This window comes from Neoarius graeffei, chromosome 8, assembly GCF_027579695.1.
Source record: "Neoarius graeffei isolate fNeoGra1 chromosome 8, fNeoGra1.pri, whole genome shotgun sequence".
Lineage (NCBI taxonomy): Eukaryota > Metazoa > Chordata > Actinopteri > Siluriformes > Ariidae > Neoarius > Neoarius graeffei.
The window spans coordinates 75,014,730-75,039,371 of NC_083576.1; the positions used below are offsets into that span (position 1 = coordinate 75,014,730).

A 24,642-nucleotide genomic window follows, 5' to 3' on the forward strand; every position below is an offset into this window, starting at 1 on the left:
CGATGCCAGCAAAAAATGGTAGCCGGGATATTAGAGAAGATATGTTGGAAACAGGCGGTACGGTGGTGTAGTGGTTAGCGCTGTCGCCCCACAGCAAGAAGGTCCAGGTTCGAGCCCCATGGCCGGCGAGGGCCTTTCTGTGCGGAGTTTGCATGTTCTCCCCGTGTCTGCGTGGGTTTCCTCCGGGTGCTCCGGTTTCCCCCACAGTCCAAAGACATGCAGGTTAGGTTAACTGGTGACTCTAAATTGACCGTAGGTGTGAATGTGAGTGTGAATGGTTGTCTGTGTCTATGTGTCAGCCCTGTGATGACCTGGCAACTTGTCCAGGGTGTACCCCACCTTTCGCCCGTAGTCAGCTGGGATAGGCTCCAGCTTGCCTGCGACCCTGTAGAACAGGATAAAGCAGCTAGAGATAATGAGATGAGATGAGATGTTGGAAATATGTTGATCCTGGAACAAATGTCAAAGATTTGAATTGGATTTGGAAAAAAAAAATATTTTTGAAAGTAGGCAGCACGGTGGTGTAGTGGTTAGCGCTGTCGCCTCACAGCAAGAAGGTCCTGGGTTCGAGCCCCGGGGCCGGCAAGGGCCTTTCTGTGTGGAGTTTGCATGTTCTCCCCGTGTCCGCGTGGGTTTCCTCCGGGTGCTCCGGTTTCCCCCACAGTCCAAAGACATGCAGGTTAGGTTGACTGGTGACTCTAAATTGACCGTAGGTGTGAATGTGAGTGTGAATGGTTGTCTGTGTCTATGTGTCAGCCCTGTGATGACCTGGCGACTTGTCCAGGGTGTACCCCGCCTTTCGCCCGTAGTCAGCTGGGATGGGCTCCAGCTTGCCTGCGACCCTGTAGAAGGATAAAGCGGCTAGAGATAATGAGATGAGATGAGATTTTTGAAAGTAGAAATGTTGACATATAAAGAAAACTGCATAAGTTAAATTTAAAAATTAATACTTTATTGTATGTAAATACTACTACTAATAATAAGAATAACAATAATAAAGGGCGGCACGGTGGTGTAGTGGTTAGCACTGTTGCCTCACAGCAAGAAGGTCCGGGTTCGAGCCCCGTGGCCAGCGAGGGCCTTTCTGTGCGGAGTTTGCATGTTCTCCCCGTGTCCGCGTGGGTTTCCTCTGGGTGCTCCGGTTTCCCCCACAGTCCAAAGACATGCAGGTTAGGTTAACTGGTGACTCTAAATTGACCGTAGGTGTGAATGTGAGTGTGAATGGTTGTCTGTGTCTATGTGTCAGCCCTGTGATGACCTGGCGACTTGTCCAGGGTGTACCCCGCCTTTCACCCATAGTCAGCTGGGATAGGCTCCAGCTCGCCTGCGACCCTGTAGAACAGGATAAAGCGGCTAGAGATAATGAGATGAGAACTAATAACTTTATTTTTTACTTTGCAAACTTTGTGTGCGGTCTGCTAAGGAATTATGGTTTAATATTTGTGCGTCTGTGGACGAACAGAGACATTAGCATGCCTGCCTTACAACAACAATAACTGCAGACACTGTCCTAATAAACAGACTTCAGTCAGTTACAGGGCTGATATCTGATGTGATGACTGAACATGCAGTGGGTTTTTTTTTTCGTGTGTGTTTTTTTTCTAGGCACATACTCAAATTATATCATCTCTCCTCCAAAATAATGACAGTCATTTCTTTTATTTATAGCACAACATGAGATGAAGAGTGAGGGGAAAAACAAAATAAGTAAGAGAAGGGCATGACCCCTTATCCACTTCTAAGCATTCTGTAATAATGCAGAAATTCAGAACGGAGTAAAATCCAGGCCATGCACAGCTGGAGCCTCATATATCACTTTCTCATGGAGTGTGACAGATTTGGGGAAGCAGATTAAAGGAAAGGTTCAATAATTCCTCACTTTTCCTCCTCTGAGGCTAATTTCTAGCTGATCTTGGGGTTATCTCTAAAACTACATCTCCTTAGTTCCTAACATCTTCCAATTTGGCCCAATTCAGTCTTATTACATCATATCCTATATACGGCAACATATTGGCAATGTACAGGTCTTTAAGGAGCTCAGTCCGCTCCATAAACTGCAGATCATTCCTTTTAAATAATGAGGAATTGTTTGGAAAAAAAATCCCTTTACCTCAAATGTAGTCTATTATCAAGACAAGTTTGGTTTCTCCTATTTAAAAAAAAATCCCTTTACCTCAAATGCAGTCCATTATCAAGACAAGTTTGGTGTCTCCTATTTAAAAAAAAAAAATCCCTTTATCTCAAATGCAGTCCATTATCAAGACAAGTTTGGTGTCTCCTATAAAAAAAAATCCCTTTACCTCAAATGCAGTCCATTATCAAGACAAGTTTGGTGTCAACTATTAAAAAAAATCCCTTTACCTCAAATGCAGTCCATTATCAAGACAAGTTTGGTGTCTCCTATTTAAAAAAAAATCCCTTTACCTCAAATGCAGTCCATTATCAAGACAAGTTTGGTGTCTCCTATTTAAAAAAAAATCCCTTTACCTCAAATGCGGTCCATTATCAAGACAAGTTTGGTGTCTCCTATTTAAAAAAAATCCCTTTACCTCAAATGCAGTCCATTATCAAGACAAGTTTGGTGTCAACTATTTAAAAAAATCCCTTTACCTCAAATGTAGTCTATTATCAAGACAAGTTTGGTGTCTCCTATCAAAAAATCCCTTTACCTCAAATGTGGTCCATTATCAAGACAAGTTTGGTGTCTCCTATTTAAAAAAAAATTCCTTTACCTCAAATGCAGTCCATTATCAAGACAAGTTTGGTGTCTCCTATAAAAAAGTCCCTTTACCTCAAATGTAGTCTATTATCAAAACAAGTTTGGTGTCTCCTATCAAAAAAAAAATCGCTTTACCTCAAATGCAGTCCATTATCAAGACAAGTTTGGTGTCAACTATTAAAAAAAATCCCTTTACCTCAAATGCGGTCCATTATCAAGACAAGTTTGGTGTCTCCTATTTAAAAAAAATCCCTTTACCTCAAATGCGGTCCATTATCAAGACAAGTTTGGTGTCTCCTATTTAAAAAAAATCCCTTTACCTCAAATGCAGTCCATTATCAAGACAAGTTTGGTGTCAACTATTTAAAAAAATCCCTTTACCTCAAATGTAGTCTATTATCAAGACAAGTTTGGTGTCTCCTATCAAAAAAATCCCTTTACCTCAAATGTGGTCCATTATCAAGACAAGTTTGGTGTCTCCTATTTAAAAAAAAATTCCTTTACCTCAAATGCAGTCCATTATCAAAACAAGTTTGGTGTCTCCTATCAAAAAAATCCCTTTACCTCAAATGTGGTCCATTATCAAGACAAGTTTGGTGTCTCCTATAAAAAATCCCTTTACCTCAAATGTAGTCTATTATCAAAACAAGTTTGGTGTCTCCTATCAAAAAATCCCTTTACCTCAAATGCAGTCCATTATCAAGACAAGTTTGGTGTCTCCTATAAAAAAAATCCCTTTACCTCAAATGCAGTCCATTATCAAAACAAGTTTGGTGTCTCCTATCAAAAAAAAAATCCCTTTACCTCAAATGCGGTCCATTATCAAGACAAGTTTGGTGTCTCCTATTTAAAAAAAATCCCTTTACCTCAAATGCAGTCCATTATCAAGACAAGTTTGGTGTCAACTATTTAAAAAAATCCCTTTACCTCAAATGTAGTCTATTATCAAGACAAGTTTGGTGTCTCCTATCAAAAAAATCCCTTTACCTCAAATGTGGTCCATTATCAAGACAAGTTTGGTGTCTCCTATTTAAAAAAAAATTCCTTTACCTCAAATGCAGTCCATTATCAAAACAAGTTTGGTGTCTCCTATCAAAAAAATCCCTTTACCTCAAATGTGGTCCATTATCAAGACAAGTTTGGTGTCTCCTATAAAAAATCCCTTTACCTCAAATGTAGTCTATTATCAAAACAAGTTTGGTGTCTCCTATCAAAAAATCCCTTTACCTCAAATGCAGTCCATTATCAAGACAAGTTTGGTGTCTCCTATAAAAAAAAATCCCTTTACCTCAAATGCAGTCCATTATCAAAACAAGTTTGGTGTCTCCTATCAAAAAAAAAATCCCTTTACCTCAAATGCAGTCCATTATCAAGACAAGTTTGGTGTCAACTATTAAAAAAATCCCTTTACCTCAAATGTAGTCTATTATCAAGACAAGTTTGGTGTCTCCTATTTGGTTAGGCACCAAATGTTCATATATTTGCTTCAAATTATATTGTTAGATTACAAATTCTCATTCTGAAACATAAATAGCATGAATTAAAATAACTCAGTCTTTTGTCTTGCATGTATTCATACCAAATTGTGCTGAAATACAAAAAACAGAAACTGATTCTGCTTGTCCAAGATGGCCGCCCAAATATTATTCTAGTATTGATCAGCTACATGCTGACGTTTTGTTCATGTTTATAGCTTACAGTAAATTGTACTAAACCAATAAACAAATCAAAGTGACATTACTGTTGAACTGTGTGTTGGAATAAGCTGCTTCCTGTAACACATCATGATTAATGTCCAGTTTCAGAACCAAAGAAAAACCAACACTTATTATTTTTTGAGATATTAGATTTAGGGTTAATGATTTCAAATAGACTGAAGTCCATATTGTTGCTTTTTATTGTTCCCATTATGATGCTCAAAAATATAATAATGACATTTTATGTCACCAGCCAGCTGGGAATTTGCTGTTTGTACATTTATTCATGATGAAACATCAATAGAAATCATTGTCAAATCATTGTTTGAAAGGCAAAACGAAGCCCATCCACTCCATTTCATGCTAAGCTCTTTCCTTCAAATGAATCTTTCATCTGAGGAACATCCTGCTCGCCTGTATGAGATAATCCAGAATATCCACACGTCCACACGGGCAGAGCTTGTGCTTCTCAGCTGAGGCCTAAGCTTTCCCCTCATTGCTTTTTGACCCCTGCAGGTCATGGATTCAAATTGACACTTCCTGTCTGATTCCATTACACAGAAGCGGAGGAGGAGGAGTGTGATTCATAGCGGGTGGGAACACGGGAGGGGGAGCTTGAGACACGTCGCTGGCAGCATCAGCATCAGGCTCAGCCTCAGCATCATTCAGGCCAGGAACCAGAGCAGCACAATCCATCACCCTTCTCTGTACTTCACCACTGAATACCACAAAATACGTATCTTTAAAGAAAGCTATTGATTGGGAGTGTGTGTAAATGGCATTAGTGAAAGCGCAGCACATCTTCCTGTACTAAATATCCTCATCTACACACACACACACACACACACACACACACACACACACACACACACACACACACACACACTGTACACTGTATTTACACTCACACACACACACAAACCCTGGCTTCTTATATGCCCATGATCCCTAAAACACCAGCTGTAGGAAGATCCCATCACCTAATAAACACATGTATAGTCCACACATACATATTTCCCGAGCTTAATACATCCACAGCTACCAAGAGACCAGTTGTCTATTGAAGATCACATAACCTGATACACACACACACACATACACACACGCCCAAGCTTCTTACACATCCACACACCCTATGCTCCAGCTGTCACCCTGCTCACCTGAGTCCTTGGCACCTGCGGGAACAGATTAAGGGTGGTGGGTCTCTTGGGCCGGTACGTATCCATAGTGGCGATCAGCGATCGCTCTTCCTCTCTGTGCTCATCGATGAGCAGCAGAGGCCTCTCCTCCTCCTCCTCCTCCTCCTCCTCTTCTTCCTCTTCTTCGTCTTCTCCTCCTTCTTCCTGGGTGTCTCCCTCAGCGTCTATCAGGTCCAGCTGAAGCATCTCCTTCTGCAGCTCCACAGCCCCCCTCCTCCGGCCCAATTCCCCACTCCCATTGGCTGGACGGATCATGTGTTCCTGGGAAGGAGAAGCCAGAAGAGTGGTTAGAGTGGGAACTGAGGATTAGCCAATCAGGGCTCGGTGATGATGTCATCCTGTGACTCGATGCCTCAGAGGGCGTGCAGAAAGCTAATGCAATCACAGAGGACAAAAAGCTGCAGCCTGCTAACACAGACAACATGCATACGTTTTTTATAAATTTTAGATAGGTACATATTAATTTAAATAATGTATACAAATCTGTAGGTATTCATACTCTCGTATTTATAATACTTGTGTGTATATAAATTTGATCATATAATATACAGGCACACACACTGTAGGTTTTAAGTTTTTAGTATTTTTTCAGTTTTACTCAAATTAGGGTGATGCAAAAATGAGTACACCCCACAACAAAAACTACTACATCTAGTACTTTGTATGGACTCCATGATTTTTAACGACAGCACCAAGTCTTCTAGGCATGGAATGAACAAGTTGGCGACATTTTGCAACATCAATCTTTTTCCATTCTTCAACAATGACCTCTTTTAGTGACTGGATGCTGGATGGAGAGTGATGCTCAACTTGTCTCTTCAGAATTCCCCATAGGTGTTCGATTGGGTTCAGATCAGGAGACATACTTGGCCACTGAATCACTTTCACCCTGTTCTTCTTCAGAAATCCAACAGTGGCCTTAGATGTGTGTTTAGTCATGTTGGAAAAGTGCACAACGACCAAGGGCACGGAGTGATGGTAGCATCTTCTCTTTCAGTATAGAGCAATACATCTGTGAATTCATGATGCCATCAATGAAGTGCAGCTCCCCGACACCAGCAGCACTCATGCAGCCCCACAGAAGGGCACTGCCACCACCATGTTTCACTGTAGGCACCATGCATTTTTCTTTGTATTCCTCACCTTTGCGATGCCATACAGTTTTGAAGCCATCAGTTCCAAAAACATTTATCTTGGTCTCATCACTCCAGAGTATAGAGTCCCAGTAGTCTTCATCTTTGTCAGCATAGGCCCTGGCAAACTCTAGGTGGGCTTTTTTGTGCCTGGGCTTTAGGGGAGGCTTCTTTCGTGGACGGCATCCATGCATGCCATTCCTCTGCAGTGTACGCCGTATTGTGTCACGGGAAATAGTCACCCCAGTTTGGCATTCTACTTCTTTAGATAACTGCAGTGAACTTGCATACCGATTTTCTTCAACCCTTCTCATCAGAAGACGCTCCTGTCGAGGTGTTAACTTCTGTGGACGACCTGGACGGCTCTGTGAGATGGTTGCGGTTCCATCTTTCTTAAATTTTTGTACCGCTTTTGCTACAGTATTCTGACTGATAAGTAAAGCTTTGCTGATCTTCTTGTAGCCTTCACCTTTGTCGTGGAAAGAAATTATTTTCTTTGGGGAATTCTGAAGAGACAAGTTGAACATCACTCTCCATCCAGCATCCAGTCACTAAAAGAGGTCATTGTTGAAGAATGGAAAAAGATTGATGTTGCAAAATGTCACCAACTTGTTCATTCCATGCCGAGAAGACTTGGTGCTGTCATTAAAAATCATGGAAGCCATACAAAGTACTAGATGTAGTAGTTTTTGTTGTGGGGTGTACTCACTTTTGCACCACCCTAATTTGAGTAAAACTGAAAAAAATGTGTAATCTAAGTTATATTATTAACCTTACTTTCACGTTATAAGTTAAACAGATGTTATATTAAACTTTGTCTTGTCAACATTTTGGAAATTGTTTGTGTTCATTGAGATATTGTTTAAAATGTTACTTTTCAAAGGGGGTAGACTCATTTACGCTCAGCACTGTATATAATAATCCCTTGACAGCAGCACAATGCATGAAATCATGCAGATACAAATCAAGAGCTTCAGTTAATGTTCACTTCAAACATCAGAATGGGAAAAACTGTGATCTCAAAGTGTGACTTTCACTGTGGCATGGGTGTTGGTTTGAGCCAGATGGACTGGTTTGAGTATTTCAGAAACTGCTGATCCCCTGGGGTTTTCACACACAACAAACAGTCTCTAGAATGGTGTTAAAAACAAAAAACATCGAGCGAGTGGACGACAGTTCTGTGGGTGGAAACAAACACCTTGTTGAAAAGAGCAGTCAAAAAGTGGAAAACGGCCAGTCTGATTCAAGCTGCCAGGAAGGATATAGTAACTCATAGCAACTCTTTATAACCGTGGTGAGCAGAAAAGCATCTCAGCATGCAACAGCAGAAGACCACATTGGGTTCCACTCCTGCAGCCAAGAACAGGAATCTTAGAATCAAAGACAAGTTCCTATTAAAGTGGCCGGTGAGCGTATCTGATTTATTTAATATGGTCCTTGTGTCGGTTTGGATTAAATGGCTCTGGTCATGTGACGAATGGCACACACAGAATATTCATATGCAATCATATATCCATCTGAAACCATACCCTTTATTTTATATATATATATATATATATATATCTCATCTCATCTTATCTCATCATCTCTAGCCGCTTTATCCTTCTACAGGGTCGCAGGCAAGCTGGAGCCTATCCCAGCTGACTACGGGCGAAAGGCGGGGTACACCCTGGACAAGTCGCCAGGTCATCACAGGGCTGACACATAGACACAGACAACCATTCACACCTACGGTCAATTTAGAGTCACCAGTTAACCTAACCTGCATGTCTTTGGACTGTGGGGGAAACCGGAGCACCCGGAGGAAACCCACGCGGACACGGGGAGAACATGCAAACTCCACACAGAAAGGCCCTTGCCGGCCCCGGGGCTCGAACCCAGGACCTTCTTGCTGTGAGGTGACAGCGCTAACCACTACACCACCGTGCCGCCCCATATATATATATATATATATATATATATATATATATATATATATTTTCAAGTGTTACCCCTATTTTACAGTTGTGTCTAAGAACAGGAGGATATCCAGTGTGCTCAGAAAATCCCACAATGCACTGTTTAGGGTCGGTGTCCAAATGATGTACCCTTGATGGTACAGAATAGCCATAATGCACTTTAAAGTGTGCAGGGAATATGGAGTAACACAACCTCATTTTTAATTTATAGCTGGTCTTTCAGTAAAACACATTAACAAGTCTTTACACATAGATGCATAAAGCTTAGGTACAGTAGCTAGTCATAATATCATAACATGATATATAAAAATAAAAAATAAAATAATGTAAAATGAGTTTATATTATTATGTAATAATCAAGGAATAAAACACTGGGAGATGTGCCGTAATAGGAAAATAATCAACAATAATGTGGTGTGATACAACCCAAAGTAGTGGTGTAGTGGTTAGCACTGTCGCCTCACAGCAAGAAGGTTCTGGGTTTGAGCCCAGCAGCTGACGGGGGCCTTTCTATGTGGCGTTTGCATGTTCTTCCCATGTCTGCGTGGGTTTCCTCCGGGTGCTTCGGTTTCCCCCACAGTCCAAAGACATGCAGTTAGGTTAACATGGGCCTGAGGTTGGGCTGAAATGCCCTAGAGGAAGGCACCTAACCCCCAACTGCTCCCCGGGTGCTGTAGCATAGCTGCCCACTGCTCTGGGTATATGTGTGTGCTCATTGCTCACTTGTATGCGTGCATGCATGTGTTCACTGCTTCAGATGGGTTAAATGCAGAGGACGAATTTCACTGTGCTTGAGTGTACATGTAACAAATAAAGGCTGCTTCTTCTTCTGAAGCAGAGTAACTTTTACTACCTTTGAACATCCTAAAGTGTTTTATTCCTCTTATACCGCAGCGATACTCCAATGATTATAATGTTTGCTTTAATAACGTATGACACGTTATACTTTTTAACATTTATAGTTACATTTAAGGTTGTGAAACATCCACAAAACAAGTGAGTTCCTTGTAATGTGAAGTGTCTAACATATGAATCACGGTGAATGAGTTGTTACGACAGAAACGATAAAGTATTAGAACGAATGCATCAATATACACCTGTGATTTGAATTACAGCTGGAGCTACAGTCAGAGCTGCTGTTATAAAAACTGATCAACACCTTCTGACCAATCAGAGCTGAGAATTCAGCGGCACTGTGGTATAAGTAAGTAAGTATAATTAAGGATTGCAGCTTTACAGCAGGGTAGCACGGTGGTGTAGTGGTTAGCGCTGTCGCCTCACAGCAAGAAGGTCCGGGTTCGAGCCCCGTGGCCGGCGAGGGCCTTTCTGTGCGGAGTTTGCATGTTCTCCCCGTGTCCGCGTGGGTCTCCTCCGGGTGCTCCGGTTTCCCCCACAGTCCAAAGACATGCAGGTTAGGTTAACTGGTGACTCTAAATTGACCGTAGGTGTGAATGTGAGTGTGAATGGTTGTCTGTGTCTATGTGTCAGCCCTGTGATGACCTGGCGACTTGTCCAGGGTGTACCCCGCCTTTCGCCCGTAGTCAGCTGGGATAGGCTCCAGCTTGCCTGCGACCCTGTAGAACAGGATAAAGCAGCTAGAGATAATGAGATGAGATGAGCTTTACAGCATTTAGTATTTCGATGAATACTGGACAAATATCTATCTTTTATCAGATAATCATAAATAAAGAAAATAGCTATTTATTTGTGCAGTAACAGAAATGCTGTAATGCTAAATGTGCAAGCTTGTGAAGTCTCTGACATCTTTGGCCTTGTCCCATTCGTCTGGCTCTGAGCTCTGCTCCTTCCATTAATGCCTGTGATTAAAACTGATAATTGGCTTTGGCTCTCCCTGAAAACAGCACATCTGCCACAGCCGCCTTTCCTCACATACACACACTCGACTGAGAGGCGGACCGTCTCACCATTCAGCCATCACGGAAGCCGGAAACCAGCGAGCTCCTTGAAGGAGAATCAGATGACCCACAAAATTCTTTTCCCTGCAGGGAAGAGCAGAATATGAAGCCCTGCACACTGAGAGCTTGTCTTTCAGCCCAATAACTCTCACTTGCAATTAAACACGCTGATGCGTAACTTCATAAAGTTTACAAAAGCTTCATTAATTAAATGATGTGTGATATTGTGCCTCAATAAACTTTAATACAAAATCGCATCTGCTCCATTACCTGCTCCATCTTCTCCACCAAAATGCCCTGTGTTGATGTCATAGCACATTGGATCCATCAGTACAAGGAAGTCTATATGACTGATTGTCCACTTTTCTGTCCGTCTACCCATCTATCCTTCCATCTGTCTGTCTGTTCAGTTATACCAGTCATACATGACTGTTGTTTATCTGTCAGTTTGTCTGTCTGTTGCTCTGTTTATCTGCCTGACCTTCTATCAATTGGTCTGACAATGTTTCTTGTCCAACATAACAATCTGTCTTTTCTCCATCTATCTGTCCATCTTTCTATTTATCTGTCTGTCTGTCCATGCATCCACCTGTCCATCTTTTACTCTATGTCTTTCTGTTCACCTTTCCATGTGTCACGCCACCTGTCCATCCATCTATGTGCTTCTCTGTTTGTCTTTCTGTTTACCTCTCTGACCTTCTGTCGATCTCTAGTCTGCCTCTCTTTGTATCCAATTGTCCATCCAACCATATGTCCATGTATACATTTATCTTTCTGTCTGACAGCCCTCTATACCTCTGTCTATCCATTTGTCTCTCTGGCTATCCATATATTAATCTGTCCATTTTTGTCCATTTATTTGTATTTCTTCCCATCTTTATATCTGTCTTTCTCTCAATATATCTCTCACATTCTCTGCTGGTCTTTCTTTCTGGCATTTTGTCCATCTGTCTGCTTCTCTGTATGTCTGTCTTTTGGTTTGTCTATCTCTCTGACTGTATTTGTCCTTCTACCTCTCTGCCAAAATGTTGGTTTGCCTCTGAACTCTTTCTTTTGTCCTGTCAGTATGTCTGGCTGTTTGGCTGTCAGGCAGCCCATCTGTTTGTCTGACTGTGTGCTAATCCATCTACGAGCTCATCGATATATTCAATCTCTGTTTTTCAGCCTCCATGTCTCTGCCTCTTCAGCTATCTGTCTAACATTGTGTGTCTGTCTTTCCACTCATATACAGTATCTGCCTGTCCATCTCTACCTCGATCCATCTGTCTGTCTGTTAGTCTAATTATCTGTCTGTTTACCTTTATGTCTGTCTGTTCATCCATCTATCCATCCATATCTTCCTCTCTGTCAGACACAGACTCATATCAAGGCAATTATCCATCCATGCATACATCCATCATCTATACAACTTATCTATCAGGTTCATGGGGAAGCTGAAGACAATTCCAGCTGATTTTGGGATACACGAATCAATCAATCAATCAATCAATCAATCAATCAATCAATCAATCAATCAATCAATCATCCATCCATCCATCCATCCATCCATCCATCCATCCATCCATCCATCCATCCATTATCTATATCGCTTATCTATCAGGTTCATGGGGAAGCTGGAGCCAATCCCAGCTGACTTTGGGATACACCAATTATCCATCAATCCATCCATTATCTATACAGGTTATCTATCAGGTTCATAGGGAAGCTGGAGCCAATCCCAGCTGATTTTGGGATACAACAATCATCCATCCATTATCTATGCCGCTTATCTATCAGGTTCATGGGGAAGCTGGAGCCAATCCCAGCTGATTTTGGGATAATCAATCAATCAATCAATCAATCAATCAATCAATCAATCAATCAATCAATCAATCCATTATCTATACAGCTTATCTATCAGGTTCATGGGGAAGCTGGAGCCAATCCCAGCTGACTTTGAGATACACCAATTATCCATCCATCCATCCATCCATCCATCCATCCCGCTTATCTATCAGGTTCATGGGGAAGCTGGAGCCAATCCCAGCTGACTTTGGGATACACCCACCCACCCACCCAACCAACCAACCAACCAACCAACCAACCAACCAACCATCCATCCAACCAACCATCCATCCATCCATCCATCCATCCATCCATCCATACCGCTTATCTATCAGGTTCATGGAGAAGCTGGAGCCAATCCCAGCTGCCTTCAGGGTACACCCCAAACCCAGAACCTTCTTGCTATGAGGTGACAGTGCTAACAACTACAAAAAGACTAAAAAGACTATCATTTTAAAAAGACTATCATTTTAAAAAATCAAATCAAATTGACCTGGGAAGGAGAGTTCAGTTCAGCCACTATAGAAATGAAGCCTGCCACAGAAATGATGTCATCACAGGCAGTGAAGTCAGTGTGAAAATAAATAAAATAAATATAATCTATTTATTACTATAATTTTTACATGGCTACATCATGCATTTACAATGCTTTATAAATAAAGTGTATTAATATTTTACTACTCTTTTACGCACACGTGTAGAGTACATGTACTGTATATTAAGCTTCACTTATAAATTACTAAATTATCCAATCACGGCTGGGGCTTTCATCATCATTGCCATCATTGATCATTACAGTGACACACAGCAGTATGAGATATTGATTATAGCTGATCTCACGCCATGATTGGATGCCAATAACGTTTAACCAAATGAAGATCTACTGTAGAACAGTGCTTTTTAATCTTTCTTTGGCACAACTCCCTCTAGAGCTAATAAATTTCCACACCTTCATTTCTCCATACAAACACACATATCTTCTCTTTAACAATACAACATATAATATATAACTATAAACATATTAGCACATAGCTGTAAGCATAAGCCAACATAAGCACATGCTGACATTATTCTAAATAAGCCCCATGAACAGGCTTGTCTTGGCCATTTTTTTTTTCAGTTTAATCACATTTTATTTTATAAATTTGCTATCAGACATTTCTCTGTGATAAGTAACAATTGTTACTGTCCAAGAGAGAAATCGGTTTCAGATTTGAAACCTTAATGTCAAGGGTTTTTTTATCTCCAACTGATTTTATACCCTGGTGGGTCTTACCTGAATATCATAGTCACTGCGGCTCAGAAGGCCATCGTTCTCATCTGTGATCTCCGTCACCTCTGACAGGTCGTCATCTTCATACTCATCCAGACTCATGTCATGAGTTAGCCTACACACACACACACACACACACACACACACACACACACACACATATATTAAAAAAAATATTTTCAAGAAAAATTATTTCAGTACAAGCAGATGTTTTGTTCCAGAATTTTAATTCTTTAATTATTATTTTTATTCTTTAAACTCATTATAAAAGTTTTTTTAACATCCATTAAACATCTTGTGCAATACCAACTGTGTTTTTGTGTCTTTGCTTTTCCGAATAGTGATGGATAATGAAAAGATTTTACATGTGTACATTTAAACACAAACTGACGTATATTGCAGAGAAGCAGGAAATGCTCCAAGGCAAATAAATATTTTAAAAAGTTACAAATATTTTTAGTGGTGGCCATAATGTCTGGAAATATTTTGAGAAACATTCTCATGAGAATTCAATTCTTGTTAAATCAAAGGTAACGATTTCCCAAACTGCTGTGAAATTTGAATTTTATGTCATGTATTTGTTTATTTTGATGTCATAGTTATAATTCAACTATTTAAAAAACTACAAATATTTATACATCTCATTATAAAAGTTACTGCATCTCTTTTTGTTTGATGGAGTGACATTATATCAATAGCTTGATAGCTAGCTTATATAGAGGAGTGTGATCATTTCCTGTAATTTCAAAGTAATGACACCTTCAAAGAACAACAGCAACATCATCATCATCATCATCATCATCATCATCATCATCTATCAACAACAATGAGAGAAAATTTTTAAAAAGTGCAGACTGGTTAAACAGTTTTACCTTATTTATTGTTCTTTCTGAAGAAAATTTGTGAGGATCAGTGTTTTTTTTTAAATCAAAATAGCAATATTTTCGATCATATTTGATCATTTACTTATTTTTCTTCAATTGACGGATACCGATATGATTCTGTATGTCTAGAAGTAAATATGTCCACTGCCGTCTGTGTTTGCGATGCAATATGACATTAATACAAAACTATTTAATAATTTAATAGAAACATGACAATCACCAAGGTGTGTTTAGGAAAGGTTTTCTTTTTTGTTCCATGATGGACAGGATTGGAAGATTCTATTGGTTACATGGTTTATACAAAACGAGAAGGAAACATAATAGGCAAAAGCTAGGTGATGTGATTTCCTGCTAATTATTTATCTAAGTATATAGCACAGAAAGTATACTGTATAGATTACAATACTGTTCAAAAGTCTAGATACCCTAGTTTTTATGCAAGATTCATATTCAGTGTTTGTTTTCTGCATTACTGTGTCAGAAGAAAAGATCATATTGTAGGTTTCCAAGGATACAAAATAATTTGATAAATAGTTATACTGTATGTTATTAAAGAAAGTAATATTAAGGAGAGGAATTTTCAAATAATGGAAGCTGCCCCTGGTTTTATATCTAGAAACAGAAGGAAGAGTGACAGCCAAAGTCTCCGAAAGATCTGCAAGTTCTCCAACATACAGATGATCCATCCATCCATCCATTATCTATAGCTGCTTATCCTGTACAGGGTCGCAGGCAAGCTGGAGCCTATCCCAGCTGACTATGGACGAGAGGTGGGGTACACCCTGGACAAGTCACCAGATCATCACAGGGCTGACACATAGAGACAAACAACCATTTACACCTACGGTCAATTTAGAGCCACCAATTAGCCTAACCTGCATGTCTTTGGACTGTGGGGGAAACTGGAGCACCCGGAGGAAACCCACACAGACTTGGAAAGAACATGCAAACTCCATACAGAAAGGCCCCCATTGGCTACTGGGCTCGAAACCAGGACCTTCTTGCTGTGAGGCAACAGTGCTCTCTCACTCATTATATATATATATATATATATATATATATATATATATATATATATATATATATATATATATATACGCACACACACACAGTGGTGCTTGAAAGTTGGTGAACCCTTTAGAATTTTCTTTACTTCTGCATAAATATGACCTAAAACATCATCAGATTTTCACACAAGTCCTAAAAGTAGATAAAGAGAACCCAGTTAAACAAAAATATTATACTTGGTCATTTATTTATTGAGGAAAATGATCCAATATTACATATCTGTGGGTGGCAAAAGTATGTGAACCTCTAGGTTTAGCAGTTAATTTGAAGGTAAAATTAGAGTCAGGTGTTTTCAGTCAATGGGATGACAATCAGGTGTGAGTGGGCACCCTGTTTTATTTAAAGAACAGGGATCTATCAAAGTCTGATCTTCACAACATGTTTGTGGAAGTGTATCATGGCACGAACAAAGGAGATTTCTGACGACCTCAGAAAAAGTGTTGTTGATGCTCATCAGGCTGAAAAAGATGACAAAGCCATCTCTAAAGAGTTTGGACTCCACCAATCCACAGTCAGACAGATTGTGTACAAATGGAGGAAATTCAAGACCATAGTTACCCTCCCCAGGAGTGGTCGACTAATAAAAATCACTCCAAGAGCAAGGCGCGTAATAGTCGGCCAGGTCACAGAGGACCCCAGGGTAACTTCTAAGCAACTGAAGGCCTCTCTCACATTGGCTAATGTTAATGTTCATGAGTCCACCATCAGGAGAACACTGAACAACAATGGTGTGCATGGCAGGGTTGCAAGGAGAAAGCCACTGCTCTCCCAAAAGAACATTGCTGCTCAACTGCAGTTTGCTAAAGATCATGTGGACAAGCCAGAAGGCTATTGGAAAAATGCTTTGTGGACGGATGAGACCAAAATAGAACTTTTTGGTTTAAATGAGAAGTGTTATGTTTGGAGAAAGGAAAACACTGCATTCCAGCATAAGAACCTTATCCAGTCTGTGAAACATGGTGGTCGTAGTATCATGGTTTGGGCCTGTTTTGCTGCATCTGGGCCAGGACGGCTTGCCATCACTGATGGAACAACGAATTCTGAATTATACCAGCAAATTCTAAAGGAAAATGTCAGGACATCTGTCCATGAACTGAATCTCAAGCGAAGGTGGGTCATACAGCAAGATAACGACCCTAAGCACACAAGTCGTTCTACCAAAGAATGGTTAAAGAAGAATAAAGTTAATGTTTTGGAATGGCCAAGTCAATGTCCTGACCTTAATCCAATCGAAATGTTGTGGAAGGACCTGAAGCGAGCAGTTCATGTGAGGAAACCCACCAACATCCCAGAGTTGAAGCTGTTCTGTATGGAGGAATGGGGTAAAATTCCTCCAAGCCAGTGTGCAGGACTGATCAACAGTTACCGGAAACACTTAGTTGCAGTTATTGCTGCACAAGGGGGTCACACCAGATACTGAAAGCAAAGGTTCACAAATTTTGCCACTTATATGTAATATTGGATCATTCTCCTCAGTAAATAAATGACCAAGTATAATATTTTTGTCTCATTTGTTTAACTGGGTTCTCTTTATCTACTTTTAGGACTTCTGTGAAAATCTGATTATGTTTTAGGTCATATTTTTGCAGAAATACAGAAAATTCTAAAGGGTTCGCAAACTTTCAAACACTTATATATATATATATATATATATATATATATATATATATATATATATATATATATATATATATGCTGATTGTTTATTATTTATAGTCAGTTCTTTATAAGTAGAAATGTGCCATTCCATAATTTTGAAGGTATCTTTGAATCACAGAATTTCTTTACATGTGGTGACAGCGGCTCATTCACTGCTGCTCACCTCACTGTGCTGCTAGTGCTGAAAGGACAGTGCCCCTTCAGCACTGATGTTTTGTGTGTCTGTGGGGTGGGGCCACATAATCAGTCCCACCTGAAGGCAGGTGACACTTCTCTTCACCCTCCTGAATACAACAGGGGACTATAAGAAGGTGCTGCCAACAACCAAACAGGCCTGAGTTTCCCAAAAGCTTCATAGCACAAAGATCATCATTAAATATTAGAGCGAGTCGCATAATGATTGCTCTCTCTCCTAATTAAGATGCTCTTAGTGTTAGGGGGCTTTTGGGAAACCCATCACAGGCCAGTCAAATTTAGGCACAGCTACACTGCTTATGCTCCTCTCTCATCTTTACTCAGGCCACATAGTTAATAATGAAGGCAAGGAAGATGACTACACTCAAATTCCATCAAGGGCACCCCAGGAACTCCTGTCTACTTCAGCAAAGGACTAAAGAGCCTCCGAGCTCCTTCCAGTACTCTCTGCAGCCCTCCTGTGACCTGCAGCCTGACCAATGCCTTTCACTGCCATGCATTTCTGTGATGGACAACTCACTCTTCCCCTTCACACTGGAGGCGCAGAAGACACCCATCTCCAGGCGAACGGCTTCACCTCCACAGACCATTTCCTGCAAAAAAATTATAAAACAGCACTTTTCTTTCACTTCAGCTCCTGGGTCTGTGTCTGTTTTCTGCCTTGCCTAGCATTCCTGCTACACTGGTGGAGGATGTAGGTAAAAAGCACCACACCCTTCTACCTTATGGAACCCCTGCTTCAGCACCTATTGAAGTCAATCTCCAGCAACTATCCAAGAGCTACTGCAACAGACAGCCATCACTGGGCCCCTTCCCCCTTGTCTGCCTGACCCTCAGTGGGAAGCCTTGCACCTGCTCCCAAAGCTGGATCCCTCCAATTAGTTGGAAGCATATCTCTATGTGTTTGAACAAATAGCACATTGAGAAGGCTGACCCAAAGAGGAGTGGGCCCAAAGCCTAGCTCCCCTGCTAACTGGTGAGGCTCAACTCACTTACTATGCTCTTCCCCCAGCATCAGCCAAGGACTACACTGTCTTAGTGGAGGAAAATCATAGCCCAGTATGGCTTCTCCCCCTGTCAAGTGGCAGTGGAGATTCTTTACTAGACTTACAGTACCAGCCCTACCTCACACCCTGGAGCCATATGGACATGCTGCTCTGGACCATGAAGTGTTGGCTCCAGCCTGAGTAACACTGCCACTCAGGTCACATTCATGCTGGACCAGTTTCTCCACTCCCTTCCCACAGCTGGATGCATGGCCATGGGGATGAAGGCACATAAAACATGGACACAGCTTGGAGACCCTACAGTGCACTTTGGCTACTCGAGAGATTGCAAAGCCAAAGACCCCCCAAAGTGTCGAGACTTCCAACAACCTTCCCGGGCCCCTGGCATGGACCAAAGCTGGATGGCAGCAACGCCCCACCAGAAGGCCCACCCCTTGACAACCTCAAGACAAGCCCATGCCCATTGCTCCTTAATCAGCAATCCTGGAACCAGTTTAAAAAAAACTGTCTGATGGGCTGTGTGGTCCATTTCATCCCAGACACCAACCTCCCCAGCATCTAAGTCCAACTAGAGAGACAGCCTGTCAGCACTTTCTTGCACTCAGGGAGCACTATCACCTTATACTGACCCACCATACTCCCCAGTACAGTTAAAAATAGCAGCACAGTCAAGGTCATCTGAGTACATGGGGACACACAAGACATGGCCATTGTTAAGGCCTGAGTGGGGACAAAAAAAGTGAGTCAGTCCTTCTGGTGGGAATAATTCCTGATCTGCTTGTGCCTCTTCCATTAGATCGTGACTGGCCCGGGTTCCCAGTAGAGCTGCTGTCTAGCTGGAGAAAAGCATACCCAAAGCCATTCAGGAGGGTCTGGCTTCATCCTGTTCTGCTCCAAACCCTCTGTCAGGCCAGAAAACAATGGGTGCCTGCAGAGGAAGGTGAATCCAACATCCTGGCTAACCCACTCTCTCATATGTATACACAGGTGGCCCAAAAGGGGAATTTCAGCCAGGAACAGAAGGAAAACAACTGACTTAAGTGCTTCTGGGGGCAGGTGTGTCTGGTAGAGGGTGAAGACCAACATCCTGGAAAAGACCTCCTTGCCACCTACTTCCTGATCAAAAAGGGCCTCCTGTACTGTGATGCAGTACACGATGCAGCCAATCCATTAACCTCCTCATGGTTCCCCACTCAGAGGTGTATATAGCCCATACACCTGGCACACTCTCACCCCCTGGGGTGGGGGTGGGGTGTCACCTGGCCACCTGTAACACCCTCATGAAGTTCCATAACAGATTCCACTTTCCCTGGCATAGAAGCAGAAGTCAGGAAATGCTGCCAGAGCTGCACTCAATGCCAGTGCACCACCCCACAGAAGTCTGCCCTGGCCCTGCTGAGAAGACATCCTGGAACTGATCCACCAGCTCATTTACATCCTGCTGTTGAGCAGCTGCTGAAAACTAACCCCCACCAAACAGAGCTACACCATAATAGATACAGAAGACCTAACTATATACTAGGTAGTGGAGGAACTCAGCTATTATCTCTCTGGTCGTCAGTTCACATTGATAACCAATCATGTACCATTACAATGGATGATGAAAGCTAAAGACTCCAGTGCTCACATTACTCAGTTTCTGTCTTTGCAGGATTTCTCTTTCAGGATACAGCACCAGGTGGGGGCACAGCATGGGAATGATGATAGCCTCTCCAGAAGGTATGGACTCTTTGCTGAGCCTGGATGCAGAATCGGCTTGGAGCTAAGGGGAGGACTCTGGGAGAGTATAAGAAAGTGCAGCCAATGACCAAAAAGTTCAGTCGAGTTTAGGTGCAACTACACTGCTCATACTCCTCTTTCGTCTCTACTCAGGCCACATAGCCGATGACAAAAGTGAGGAACACAATTATGCTCAAGCTCCACCAAGAGCACCCTGGGAACTCCTGCCTGCTTCAGCAAGGGACTGAAGAGCCTCAGAGCTCCCTCCAGCATTCCCTGAGGTCCTCCTGTGACCTACAGCCCAACCAATGCCTCTCACTGCCATGCGCTTCTGGGATAAATGATGCATTCTTCCCCTCACACTGGTGGCACAGAAGATGCCCGTGTCCAGACACAAAGATTCACCTCCACAGCCCCTTTCCTGCAAAAATCACTTAATAAAAGAGCACTTTTCTTTCACTTCAGCTCCTGGGCATGTGTCTGTGTTCTGCCTTGGCTAGTGTTCCCACTACAATGTGCAATACTGTATATTCTGTTTCTCTTATAATTACTGTGCATTTACAGTATGTGCAATATCCAAGCTCAGATCTTTAACATGCTATTTAGGTACACCATTGTCTATGGTGCAAAGCATATTGGGACCTAAAGCAACACACGAGAACACATCTGCTCAAACAGACAGTGAGCTCAGGCTGTGAAGTTTGGCTCTAAACAAACTGGGAGACATGATATGAGCTGAGTTCACCTAATGTTCACCTTAAGGAGAAAATGATGGAATGAGGATGATGCGCTGTCTCCAGAACTGCATAACCTCACATGCATTAGTGCAATGAGGCGCCAAGCTGAGAATGATTCCCAGATGTATTTACTGTTCCATTACCACATGCACACACTAATACACACCAAAAAACTTTATCCTAATTTCAGTATTAGATTAAAACAACAACAAAAGCACAAATAATTAATAAATATACTTGTATAAAAGAGAGTTGGACTGGAGAAAGACATGCAACTACCATTCTGTCATTACACAGAGAGAAAGTTGCATTCTTACCTATTTCTTACGCATCTTTAAATAACTCTGATGGATCCAAATTTCTATTTTGGTTCCAATAATGTAGGTTTTGTACAAAGCAGAACTGCAAAGATCCTGAAACGACTGATTGACGCCATGGGTGGGACCTTCTTTAGGTTCTCCACTGCACAAAATTCATGCAGACTTTGACAGTAGAAACTATAAAACTGGAGCACTTTTCTTCGGTACAACTTCAAACAATTCATTTACATCTTATTATAATACCAAGCATCATTATGATGCATAAAAACAAAAATGGAAAAATACGGTATCATAATATTTAAAGACAGACATTCTTCTCAAGTTCACAACACAATGCATAAGCAAAAGAGCAACACATCTTAAAAAGCCTTTCAAAAACGCTCCCTCATTACCTGAACATTTCAATAAAAACAAAATCATTGAAAAAAGGTTATAAATTTATGGATAATTAACCTCCAGTCAGAACAGTCTGAAAAGTTTGTAGTGTCAATATTTACTATGATTGTACGACCATAATCAAATCAGTCACTGTATAGCATATTGTATGTGAACCTTTATAGGAATATTGCTGCAATAATTAAATTAATCCAGACCTCTTCTTAGTAAAATACCATCTTAATAAAAAATTGTGAAAGTGTTAAGTGATAAAAAGATTTAAAATAACATTTGCTTTGCTTAAAACCCTGTAAGACAATCTTGTAATACACTGTACTAAGTAAATACTTTGTGTATTAGTTTTGTGTATATAATGCAGCCCTGCTAGTCGTCCATGATCTGTGATCATTTCATCCTAATAAACTGCTCTGTCTCTGCTCTCTTCACGCTGATCTAAGGTCAGTAAAGTGCAGAATGTTATTGCAAAGCCTTTAACATTCGCTTTAAATCCAGATCTTTCATGTCTAGAAAAAAAAGCACTGACAGATCTTGTGTGAAAGTAGTAAAAGCTGTTAAAACTAGTAAAGTCTCTGTTAAAAATCCTACATAGTCCAGGAAGCAAGTTTGTCTCTGTGTAAAAGCTGTTTGTTTGTTTTTGGGTGGGCCCAGTGTGTGTGTGTGTGTGTGTGCGCAGTACCATTTCTCCCACTGCTCCTCCATCCAGGCATCTCCATCCTCCCTGGAGTCCATGACCAAGCAGAGCACCATCTGGGGTGGAATGAGACCAGGCAATAATGACGCCACTCACACACACTTCCACACACACGTGCAGTCCTAGTGTGTTCCTGGGGAGTCCTACAGCAGCAAAGACAAGTTACTAAGAAAGACCACGTCGTCCAATCTTCTATGCAGCCTCATATTGAAGCTTGGACACTCCCTGCTTATGTGTAAGTGTGTGTGTGTGTGTGTGTCCTTCCCAGGGTCAATTAAAATCAGCAGTGGATGGAGAAAGAGGTGGAGAATGAGGCAGGGTTCTTTTAAAAGGCCTGCTGCTGATCTGACTGATGGTTTGGATCGATGCGGCTCAGATTTCTTCCTCCTCCTCCTCCTTCTTCTCCTCCATGCACATTTTGGACTCTCAGGCCAGCAGCAGAGGGAAAAAAATGACTAGCAGGATCGATGGCATTGATAAGGACTGAAAATAAACACACAGCCCCACCCAGACTGTAGAACTGCCTCTCAGAGCCCATGAAATTATGGCTCATTTACCAGCAGCAGACTTCAGAATAATTCACTGAGTTTCACTTCGAATTCAGAGAAGCCATAATGAGCCTCACAATAATAATAAAAAAAAAGTAATTTAATAAGAACCTGGAACATTGTTGTGTCCACATTAAAGGAACATTTCATGAAAATCAATTTAACTTTAAGGTAAACAATTGGTCAAGACATGATTTGGTGTCCAAAGTAACAGAGATCTAATAAGTAATCTTCAGAAACTTGAAGGAATATTTCAAGGAATACAAGATACAAGAAATATTTAACAGTTATTCCATGAAATCGAGTCATGCATGAGCTGATAGCTGACGAGGCGCGTAGCACCGAGTGGAGTAACTGTTTTATTCTATCCACATTCTCTGGATTTTGAGAAACAGAGCATTTTTATTTTTTGCAAATTCGATAAATAAAAACTTTATACAAAACGTCCGACTAAATAATTTTCACTTAGAATATAAACAAACTGGTGAAATGACAGGAGCAATTTGTGAAAAATGCTATAATAATAATAATAATAATAATAATAATTCTTGAAAAATAAAAAAGATACGTTTTTACCATCAAATACTTTTATTCCATATTTTGTTGGGGTTTTGTTTTCGGGATAGAGTTTTTATTTTGTCCTCGGTTGGTTCAGCAACACACTTGTTTTTCTCTACTCATGGTATATGAGCTGATATTCTAGTAGTCACGTAGCCAATCAGAGCACACGATTTCTCATATCCAGTGAATGTGGATAGAATAATTTGTATTACTATACATACAGGACACTTTTTCCATGGAATAAAAACATGTATTTTATTCCTTTCTAGCGGGTTTCATTCATTTGGTTTGATAGCATGCAATATTGTGAGCATATCGCTTATCCTATGTGTATTACATCACTCTACTACAAACTATTGAACATCATGGACGATGCCAGTTACCCTCTGCACACCGTCATCAGCAACCAGAGGAGCCTGTTCAGTGACAGAATGCTCCTTCCCAAGTACAGGACGAACAGACTCAAAAACTCCTTTGTCCCTCACGCCATCAGACTGTACAACTCCTCTTTGGGGGGGAGGAGGGGTAACAGGAGGACAGAAGATGGGAAGGAGCAGTAGCCTAGCCTAACAATAAGTAATACTAAACAATATTAGACAATGTGCAATATAATGTGCAATATCTCTCCTACTGGCCCCCTTCCCCCCTCCTTCCTCTCTTCCCCATATCTTATTCTTTTTATATCTGTATATGTAAATACTTAATTTAATTTGTCTAGAAGTATTCTCTCTATTTTCTATTTATCCTGTAATGATGCTGCTGGAATCTTAATTTCCCTGAGGGAACCCTCCCAAAGGGATCAATAAAGTTCTAATCTAATCTAATCTAATCTAATCTAATCTAATCTAATCTAATCTAATCTAATCTAATCTAATCTAATCTAATCTAACCAATGGAGAATGAGCGTTGAATATGGTTTACAATATTGCATGATTGTCAAGACAACATGACGTTACATGTCAGAGCTGATGCGACTATTCAATGAGAAAGTTTCCTGCTGTGCATGCGCAGAAGCATTTCTTTATTCGCCGAGAAAGAGAAAGACACGTTGAACACCTGAAAGGCGACCAAAACTTCATTAGATATTTTTCATGTATATTTACAAGAGACAAACATACCAACGAACATTGAAAAACTG

At 41.0% G+C, this 24,642-nt stretch overlaps 1 protein-coding gene across 1 annotated transcript in view; it reads right to left on the reverse strand.

Annotated features, from left to right (window-relative positions):
• mapk8ip1a (mitogen-activated protein kinase 8 interacting protein 1a) overlaps nucleotides 1-22,458 on the reverse strand; it is a 62,884-nt gene extending 40,426 nt beyond the window's left edge. Inside the window, exons 1-3 of the mRNA XM_060927045.1 lie at nucleotides 22,381-22,458; nucleotides 13,723-13,834; nucleotides 5,577-5,876 (exon numbers count right to left, since the gene is read on the reverse strand). Coding sequence (XP_060783028.1) covers nucleotides 5,577-5,876; nucleotides 13,723-13,834; nucleotides 22,381-22,451 — 483 coding nt within the window. The 5' untranslated portion in view covers nucleotides 22,452-22,458. The remainder of the gene's footprint in view (nucleotides 1-5,576; nucleotides 5,877-13,722; nucleotides 13,835-22,380) is intronic.
• Between the last annotated feature and the right edge of the window lie 2,184 nt (nucleotides 22,459-24,642).